Below are 10496 nucleotides of genomic sequence, written 5' to 3'. Positions count from 1 at the left end.
TTCTATTTTTTTTGGGGGGGAATGGAGAGGATCCGATTTCTTTGATCTGAGAAGAGCCCAAAAATGGTAATCAACATTGTCCGATTTCTTTTTTATGGTCTGATTTCATTTTTTTTTTTGTTGATGCGAGTCAAGTCAGCAAATTGGCAAATGGGTACGTACGACAATAAGATCTCCCTCTCCTCCTTTCATTTCACGTATTCAGGAGTGAATGAAGGACTTGGAGATATTGTATCGATTACCGTCACTAGATAGCTAGTCGATCGGGTGCAACTCCGGGATTATAATTGTGCGACAAAAGTTAATTAATGTTCACAAATTTTTTCCCTACAAAACTTTATATGAAGTGAAAATATATTCAAATATGGTTGAAAATTAACAAGGCCTGCTTAATTTTATTTTGATTAGCTATGGTATCTACTCACAAATGTAAGTAAATTTTCATTCAATTTGACATTGTACAAATACGGAGTAATTCAGTGCAGACAATATCAGATAAGAAATTAATCATCAGTTGAACCCTTCAAACTTTGATAGTGGACTGGTGCTCAAATTAAAGCCCATAGAAGACCTAAACGTCAACGTGAAGGTCGGCAAAAGACAGCTCGTTTCCGGTTCTCTGCATGACATTTTCGCACTCAGACATGTGGGGGGTCATAAATACACAGTTACACACAATGAATTGACCCCACAATATAGTACTATAAATCAAAACTGTATATTTGAATAAAAGTCCTACCCCGTCATAAATTTTCAATTTCCAGTAGGTCTGTATACCTATCTCTAAGGATTCAGGGATGCTGCAAAACAGCTTTCTATAGAGCGTTGCAGTGCACAATCACAATCGTTCGAACAAACTCTTTTAAAAAAAAATGAACTCTTTTCGGAAAGAATTTATTTTCAATTCGAACCATTTATTGTCGAGATGGATGACTTGGATGCGTTCTACATGACGCTTTATAAGGAGTTGCTTTGCAACATCCTTAGATCCCTATCATTAATTCTTTTTGTGGACACGGTATGGATTATGGAGGGTACTTTTTCGATTTTTCCACTTATAATGAGCTACTTTAAGCACTTTTTTATTTTATTTTATTGCCGGTGTCCGATACTAGCTTTTGCGTACCTTGAGCTAATTCCTATATATAGTCCTATCACAGCTTGTTTTAATGCTTGTACTTGGGGTGAGGTGGCCCCAAGAATTGGTAAAAAAAATCGAATCTGAGACTTTAGAAGAAAGCAAACCGGTAAGTTCCTAATCAAGACTACTAGGCCAACCCCTTGAGTTGAGTTAGGGGCAGTTCGGACAAAAAATTAAGCCTGGCTTATTAACTTAACCTAGTTAAAGCCAAGGTCGGCACACAGGCAAGGAAATTATGTTGACATGCTTTTTGATAGTTTTGACTCCTTCTCATACTAACAAAATTACTATAATGCCCTTACATAATAATTGCAATACAATTGAATGTTTCCATTTTCCAAACAAAGGGAAACCCACCTACCCCGTGAAAAAAGAAAGAAAGAGAGAAAAGAAACCCACCAACCCCACTCCCCACTTGGTGCATACACCAAACCAATTTCCATACACACATTAACATGTATGCAACAAACGAAGTTTCACATATCGTCATCCTCACGGAAATACAAACAAACACAAACATTACATACATCAACTTGGACGAAAATTTGAGAACTCACTGTTGTGTGTTAAAGAGAGGGGACGTAGGTTGGACGAATACGATCTGCCTCCGAAAAACTAGAAGGACGTGGAAGTTCTGGCTGCTGTGTAGGGTTCACAATCGGAGGGGGGTGATGCCGAAGTTGTTGGTGAGGAGGATCGGAAGGGGGTGATGCCTGAGGGGAACTTCCTGCGTCTGACCGGATTTGGAGATGGATGGAGGAATCGCTCGGTGGAGGAGATGTGGATTCTGTGGAGAGTCGGTGAGGAGGAGAAAAGGATAGGGTTAGAGGGAGCCTGATGCAGCGGAAGCCAATTGAAGAACGGAACTACTAAATTAAGATCGAATCCGTTGATTCGTAACGAATACCCGGAAATTGAAATCCTTCTCTAAACCTGTTTAGTCAAAGAATATCCAGAAATAAAGGCATCAAACACTTTGTTGATTCCGTAGAATACTAAAGAATTTGGCATAAAAGAGAACACTCTTTATAATTTCATTAATCATCAAAAACTCCATAGCCCTAAGGCTTACAAACTTATTATATAGTAGTAGAAATCCTAGAGCTTTAAAGGAAACAAAAATATTCGGAAACAATCCTAAATCTTGTAAAACATGAAAATATAGAATAGGAAATTGACTCAATCTAAATTAAGAAACTAAATAACTCTATGTTAGTAATCCGAAATTTTAAGATTCTCAACAAAATACTAAAACTAAAATAGTAAAATAAAAACTAATAAACTTCTATTTTTTTCTAAAATCTAATCTGCATCATTCTCTCCGGCTTGAAGAAACTCGTCCTCGAGTTTGTATAGTTGAATTTGCCGAAACTTGTCCGCATCAATTTTGTACTTCAAATTAATTTTTTTGAACCTGAACGTTAAAGATGAGTCTTCAAAAATTAAGGGAACAACTTCCTTTCTAGGCATATTAACAATGTTGCCATATCTCCATTATTGCATCCAACGAACCACACACGATTGGGGGTTCCCTTGTATGCATCATTAATGACTAAGAATCCATCCCACTCTGATTCCTTTGTGAGAATTTTAGAACTGCCAAAATCAATTCTTACCCCGAGCTCTTCGCTAGGCTGACTAATATTGGAAACACAAGGCTTAAGTGCTTCTTTTACTTGAAGGATTTCAATTTCTTCGTCGAAAAGTGGTGGTTTATTCCAATCCACAACTGGATCAGGAATAACTTTAGATGTAAAAGGCCACCGAACTGGAGCCACCTCCATGAAGGAGCACAAATTCAATGGGTGGTAGTGAGGTTGATTATCAATGATCAAGGCGGCCCTCTTGACCAAAGCATCATGCGTATCCTTAATCCGTTGAAACCATACCCCTAGTTGTGCACCCCGTGCAGCCTCATTACCTTCGTTCACATCTTTGGCAACAGCATAAAGACCATCACGAACTTCTTGTCGCGCCATGATCCGGAATCGAGCGCAGGCTCTGATACCAACTGATGCAGGGAGGCGTGTTGAAAAGGGAGATCGGGCCAATTGAAACACAGAACTACTAAATTGAGTCCGAATCCGTTGATTCGTAACGAATACCCGGAAATCAAAATCCTTCTCTAAACCTGTTTAGTCAAAGAATACCCAGGAATAAAGGCATCAAACATTTGTTGATTCCGTAGAATACCAAAGAATTTGGCATAAAAGAGAACACTCTTTATAATTTCATTAATCATCAAAAACTCCATAGCCCTAAGGCTTACAAACTTATTATATAGTAGTAGAAATCCTAGAGCTTAAAAGGAAACAAAAATATTCGGAAACAATCCTAAATCTTGTAAAACATGAAAATATAGAATAGGAAATTGACTCAATCTAAATTAAGAAACTAAATTACTCTATGTTAGTAATCCGAAATTTTAAGATTCTCAACAAAATACTAAAACTAAAATAGTAAAATAAAAACTAATAAAACTTCAATTTTTTTTCCAAAATCTAATCTGCATCAGAGCCCAAATAAGAACTTTTGCCAGGGCATTTTAGTAATTTTCCCTTCTGCGGGGGGCCTACGCAGGATGCTCTATTTCGTTTTTTAGTGTGGCTTTTTGAGGCTGGCTATTTTTAGCCGAAGCAGTGTGACTTTTTTTCGGCCGATTTTGGCAGGAAATTGGCTTAATTTTTTAGCCGAACAGCCTCTTAGTTTCAATGTCGGTCCCGATATTTGAGTTGTCCAAGTCCGACTTCAAGCTAATTGGTTGACTACTTATTATTAAGTAGTCATAAAAAATAAGAAGACATACTAGTCAAAAACAAAAAAAATAAAATTAAGGTTGCATAAAAATATCAAAATCAAAATGTAACCCGAATAGGCGGTTACCCAATGGTAGTGGAGGTTGCTCAAGCCTAAGATTTTGTGGGGCTTACCCGGGCCCGGTTAGTTTGAACTTGGTTTTATGGCCTTGAACGGTTGGATCTCTTCAACAGCTAACTACTACTACTTGCTTGCCTGGAGTCAACTATCTCTACTTTGGATAGACGGTGCTTTCCCTTTCACATTAGAACTATTTCGTTTATTAATTACCTTACTCTATGCTCGGAATTTGGATATGTAAATGAGAAAAACTTTTTAACGGGGCTTCCTGTAAATAAAGTTTGCTGAGGCCAATTTCAGCCGTTCAAAAGTGTTTTAGACGATTCAGATTAAAAACAAACTATTAACGATAAGAAATGTAATAGATTAAAGACATATCTCAACTATTGCCGTGAATACTCGTTTCTCTCTATGTAAAAAAAGGGAAAAAAAATAGAATGATAGCAAATAAAAATACTCAAAATTAAGGCTCCGTTTGTTTCGACTTAAAATGTTTTACAATGTCAAATGTTTTCCATGTAATTTTTTTTTAAGAATACAAACTTTTCAAACTTTTATTTTCTGGTGTTTGGTTGGCACTCGAAAAATATATTCAAAAATCGAAAAAATAGTGTAGATAGAGAGGGGGACTTAAACAGTAGAGAGATTTGAAAATATTGGAATTGAAGGTGAGTTATGATTGATAATCGAGGAAACTGAATGATGAGAATTGCAGTAGAAGGCAGTAGGTTTATTTCGAAAAATAACTTACGGAAGATTTGAGGATAAGTCATTTTTATCTGATTAATGAAAAATGTTTTACATGTAAAATATTTTTCTCATTTTTTACACAATCAAACACCAAAAAATAAGTAAAATATTTTAACGGAAAATATTTTATGCCCAAACAAATGGAGCCTAAGTGAAATGAAGTTTGAGTTATTCATTGTCTTTTTCTTTTTTTTTTTTGACAAAAGGAGAGAAGTGTTATTAATCTGAAAGGCATAAAAGCCTAAACATCAGACAGTTGGGAATCCCATGGGGGCAAAATGGAAGTCCACATACCGGACCACCCATTCAAAAGAGCCTTTTGAGCACAACAATGTGCAGCCCGATTACAATCACGTTTAACAAAACCAAACTCACAGGAAGACAATAATTCTTTCAAAGCTAAACAATAAAAAATAATAGCCGCTATATCAATAGGTGGATCTAGAGAAGTAGAACATTTCCTCACTATCGCCTCCGCATCCGATTCGATAACCACATTAGAAAGATTAAGATCAATCCCTAGCTTCAAACCATCTCGAATAGTTATTCATTATCACAAGCGGTAGAAACGTACAAGTCTCCCATGCAAATGGATTGAGGGCTTGGAATTTGAATAATTAACCACGAGGGATCCCCTAGCTAGGTTTTTCTTTTTGTCTTTCCATTTTTACGAGGGATCCCCCCGGACTAGGCCTGTCAATGGGCCGGATCCGATCCGGATCCGACAGATCCGGATCCGGATCCGAATCCGATAAGACACAATCCGATCCGGATCCGATAAGACTCAAATCCGATAGCGAGAATCCGGATCCGAATCCGAAAAATTCGGATCCGATCCGAAAATCCGAATCCGATCCGGAAACTTTTTTTACTTCAAAAATTTTAGCCAAAAAAAAATATTTTTTTCAAAAAAATACAATTTTTTTTTTCAAAAAAAAATTATTTTCAGAAAAAAAAATTAAAAAATTTAAAATAAAAAATAAAAATAAAAATACAACTTCTTAAACATTTTTTTTTTCAAAATAAAAATTTTACTATTTTTTTAAAAAAAATTAAAATTTTAAAAAAAAATAAAGTTCGGATTCGGATTGATAACGGATTTAATCCGATCCGATCCGGATCCGATCCGGATCCGTATTGAATTACCGGATCCGGATTATCGGATTATCGGATCGATGTTATCGGATTCGGATCCGGATCCGGATCGGATTTTTCGGATCGGATCCGGATCGAATCCGGTCCATTGACAGGCCTACCCCGGACAACACATGTGACTACTAACTAGTTCGAAAGTTCGTTAAATTTGTTAGTACTTTTGTCTCTCTCTCTCTCTCTCTCTCTCTCTCTCTTGTTATTTTTAAAATTTGAGGAGATCGCAGTTTCAGTTTTACAATTTTAGTTGCGCTTTGTCTTTTCTGTTCATCTTGGTTATGTAAATTAGGTCCTATTTCGCAAAGGAAAAAACAGGTACTTATTTAATGTATTATAGGAGAATAATCTACATCGTAAATCAGAAAATAAGTACTTAAAAAATAAGAATTTTACCGAAACGGGACCTTACTTGTTTTTGTATTTCCGTGATGGAAAACAAGAAATTTTTCAGTGCCAGGTGGGTAACACGTTGCCAGGCAGGCGTGGTGCTTGAGCGGGCACAACCGAGCCCTCCAAAAGTGTATTGGACGGTTTATATTGAAACACACACTCTCTCCTCTCAACCCCACACTCTCTCTCCTCTTTCTCTCTCTAAATCCGAGTCATCTAAAACCAAAATAGACGATCCGAATACACCAAACGGGCACCACATGGTACCCACTCTCAGCACTGAAAAAACCCATACCGACTCCGCAAATTGTGGGGATTGACTTGATCAAACTCAACTCCCATGCAGGAAAATGCAACCAAACCTGCAACCAGCTGGAAAATCAGAGAGTGCAATAAAGTGAGTACTCAATCTCATAGTACCAGAGGATCGAAACAAAAAAAAAAAAAAAAAAAAAAATCTCAGAGTACCATATCCGCGTGCTTTTAATGTATCTAATAACTTCTCAACTGTCAAATCCTAAAAAATGTCTACTCACTTTAAATTCAAGTACTGCACTAGCCATTCCTCTTTGCCTCCACCCACTATATATACATCCCATTAGCCTCTCAATTTCCATCAAACCACCACATCTCTAAAGCCTGCCTTTTGTATCATACAAAAGATACAGTAATCTGATCTACTGTTATTCTTTCTGGTTAAGGGTATGGGTGGTGAGCTTAAGAAATGGTTAGTGGGATGGGTGGTGGCGGTGGTGGTGCTGTTTCAGGGTATTAGGTATGGGGCTGAAGCACAGCCCCAGGTCCCGTGTTACTTTATCTTTGGTGATTCGTTGGTCGATAACGGCAACAACAATAACATTGCTTCTTTGGCCAAGGCCAATTACATGCCGTATGGCATTGACTTTCCCGGCGGTCCAACTGGACGGTTTTGCAATGGGAAAACTACCGTTGATGTTATCGGTAAGCTCCCTCCCTCTCTCTCTCCCCGCTTATTAGGGCAATAACCTAAATTAAATACAAATTCTCTGATTACTATTTACTTAATGCACAGCTGAGCAACTGGGATTTAATGGTTACATTCCTCCCTATGCAACTGCAAGAGGTCGAGGCATACTCGGAGGAGTGAATTATGCATCGGCAGCTGCTGGGATTAGAGACGAGACTGGCCAACAATTGGTAACTAATCAACTACGAACTTAACTTCTCATTTACATACCTATAAATTGATACGGGGCGTTAAGAATTAGTCGAGGCGTGTGCATGTTTTATACAAAAAAAGAAGAAGCTATAAATCGATTTGGGTTCCCTAGCTAGTAATTTCTCTAGCTAGTAGAAGTCCATATCATTGAACAAATCTTGAGCTATTAACCAACGTGTTCAATGTCAATGCAGGGAGGTCGTGTCAGTTTCACTGGGCAGGTGAATAACTACAAAACCACGGTATCCCAAATCGTGAACATACTTGGGGGTGAAGACGCGGCTGCTAATTATCTAAGCAAGTGCATATACTCGGTCGGATTAGGCAGCAACGATTATCTCAACAACTACTTCATGCCCGGTACTTATTCGACTAGTCGGCAGTATACACCCGACCAGTACGCCGACGTTCTTATTCAACAATATGCTCAGCAAATCAGGGTCAGTATTCTTCTTCCGAATCTTTTGCGATTCTTATCTCATCAATTGCTTCTATTCAAAAGGAAAAAGAAAGCAAAATACTTTGGGACTGTTGTTTAGTCATGTTGGGCCTTTCTACGGGATCAAAAACATATTGGGCCACTAGACATCTTTATGGGTTATGAAATTGAAAATAAGGACCAGCCCATCATTATGGGCGGTCTAAATTTCGATTGTCTGCTGCAGTCCAAATTTAAAACCGGGGAGGATCCACTTCCTTTTAAGTTTCTTTTGATTTTTCAATCCATTCCAAATTTTAGCTAAAAGTTTTATTTTCTTTGGTTTGCTTTTGCATTTTGTTTCTCGCGATAGCAATTGTACAACTTTGGAGCAAGGAAACTGGTGTTGACCGGAGTGGGCCAAATAGGCTGCAGCCCGAACGAACTGGCCCAAAACAGTCCGGACGGCAGAACTTGTGTGCAAAGAATCAACTCTGCAAATCAGCTGTTCAACAACAGGCTTAAATCTCTTGTGGACAACTTGAACAACAATTTCAGTGATGCTAAATTCATTTACATCAACGCCTACGGGATCTTCCAAGACCTAATAACCAAGCCCTCGTCTTTCGGTACGTATTATTGTATACCTCACTTATCATCTGTTCTGACAAAATTCTCGAGGAAAGTGTCACACGGAACGTAATTTTTGGTATGCTGATCGAACAGTTTCGAGAAGGTTAAATATAGGGACGAGACAATTATTTTTAGGTAATTTTCGAATTCAAGTGTTACTAACGGGATATTTATACATGTGGTCTTCAGGGTTTAAGGTCACAAATGCTGGTTGCTGCGGAGTAGGGAGGAACAATGGTCAAATTACATGCCTCCCGTTACAAACACCATGCCAGAATAGGAAGGAATACATATTTTGGGATGCATTTCATCCAACTGAAGCTGCAAACATCATTCTCGCGAGACGATCATATAGCGCTCAATCTCCCTCCGATGCTTATCCAATGGATATTCGTCGCTTGGCCCAACTCTGAAGACGAAGATAAAGATAGAGACCGAGATGGAGATGGAATATGCAACAGTTCCACCATATGATCATATAATAATTTCATGCTAGCTACTTATTAATTTTGTACCACTATTATACGCATTTGTACCACTATTGTACGCGTGTTTTTGTCATTTTTAATTTGGAAATTGATTTCCATTATGGTATTAAAAGAGGTCTAAGTTGAATACCAACTTGCTCGATCGTTGAACGTGATTGGAATATCTTTAATTGTTGCCGAGTCTTCAGTCTTTGAATACATAAATCCAGTTGCATGGACTGCAATTGGTTCAAGCATTTTATTGGATTATAAAGATGAACTTAACTTGAGTACGTTGGTTGGAACTTTTGCATTTTTAATTAGAAGAGCTAGTTTGTTGGTGGACCCCATGGGCGCTTTAGCCCGACCCGCGGCGCGCGTAAAGCCAACTTAAGTTGGTTGAAAATTGAAACTTTTGCATTTCATATCATCCTACTAGGGCTGCAAACGAACCGAGTCGCTCGCAAGCGGCTCACAGCTCGACTCGTTAGTGGCTCGTTCAAGCTCAGCTCGGAAGTTAAACGAACGAGCTTGAGCCGATTTTTTCAGCTCGTTTTGTAAACGAGCCGAGCTCGAGCTAGGAGAAGGTCGGCTCGAGTCGGCTCGCGAGCCGGGGTATATATACTTAAGTTTAGAATTTTTATTGTTATTTCATAATTTATTTTTTCCGTTTTCAATTTCTAGTCAACCAAGAGAAGCGATAGCACATGCACACCTGAACACCCCCGCTCCATAGGAAAATAAAAGATATATATCTTCACAATCAAAATATTTTTGGTTGTATTAGGCCTATGCGAGGAATTATATATATTTTTCGTTGGTTCGTTAAGGCTCGTGAATAAGCTCGAGCTCGAGTCAAGCCAAGGTCTGCTCGGTTCGAGCTCGACTCATTAAGTTTTCACTGAGCTCGAGCTCGAGCTCGTGTTCGTTAAAAACTTAATAAACAAGCTTGAACACTGTAAAGCTCGGCTCGGCTCGGCTTGGCTCATTTGCAGCCCTACATCCTACACACCGGCCCATGGCGTACGTAAAGGCCACTCGCCCCATCGGGCTTTAGCCTGACTTGGGCCCTTATTCCGGGTATGTTGGCCCAGCCAAATTTGTGTACGGGCTGGGCTTGGGCCTAGGAAGTGTAGCAAAATAATACAGTACTACTTAAGCTCTAATTCCCATTTCAGTGATCGGGACTACTGCTAGGTTATTAATATCATGGAGCTAAGAGTTTGTTAAAATGGGACCAAGAATATAGGCTCTAATTCACCTTTGAAATCAATGGCTGTCCTAACTAACCCATCCGTTGGGCGCCAACCATATAGCACACATTGTTGGAATTTGTCTAAACCAGTTAATTATCACATTGAAAACTATTATATGGGTTAGGGCAGCCTCTCTCATCATTTCAATTGGTTTTGAGTCGAATGCTTTAACTTGATATCAGAGCTAGATTTTCGGAGGCTCTTCCCCTCTGTT

At 38.6% G+C, this 10496-nt stretch overlaps 1 protein-coding gene across 1 annotated transcript; it reads left to right on the top strand.

Annotated features, from left to right (window-relative positions):
- Window positions 1-6930: 6930 nt before the first annotated feature.
- Window positions 6931-9210, top strand: LOC131312360 (GDSL esterase/lipase At1g29670-like). The gene is made up of 5 exons (XM_058340061.1): window positions 6931-7270; window positions 7362-7486; window positions 7703-7948; window positions 8300-8555; window positions 8749-9210. The coding sequence occupies exons 1-5, from the start codon at window positions 7015-7017 to the stop codon at window positions 8970-8972; spliced, it is 1107 nt and encodes a 368-aa protein (XP_058196044.1). The 5' UTR covers window positions 6931-7014; the 3' UTR covers window positions 8973-9210.
- The last annotated feature ends 1286 nt before the right edge of the window (window positions 9211-10496 follow it).

The sequence above is a fragment of the Rhododendron vialii genome, chromosome 13a (genome assembly GCF_030253575.1).
Source record: "Rhododendron vialii isolate Sample 1 chromosome 13a, ASM3025357v1".
NCBI classification, from domain to species: domain Eukaryota; kingdom Viridiplantae; phylum Streptophyta; class Magnoliopsida; order Ericales; family Ericaceae; genus Rhododendron; species Rhododendron vialii.
The sequence above is the reverse complement of the archived record's forward strand: the minus strand, read 5'-3'. Positions and strand labels throughout refer to the sequence as shown.

Bases quoted from the DNA above. Each gene is read 5' to 3' on its own strand.
- LOC131312360 (XM_058340061.1), top strand. From the start codon at position 7,015: ATGGGTGGTGAGCTTAAGAAATGGTTAGTGGGATGGGTGGTGGCGGTG. The intron at 7,271-7,361 runs GTAAGCTCCCTC...CTTAATGCACAG, and splicing joins AACTACCGTTGATGTTATCG to CTGAGCAACTGGGATTTAAT. The intron at 8,556-8,748 runs GTACGTATTATT...TGTGGTCTTCAG, and splicing joins AACCAAGCCCTCGTCTTTCG to GGTTTAAGGTCACAAATGCT.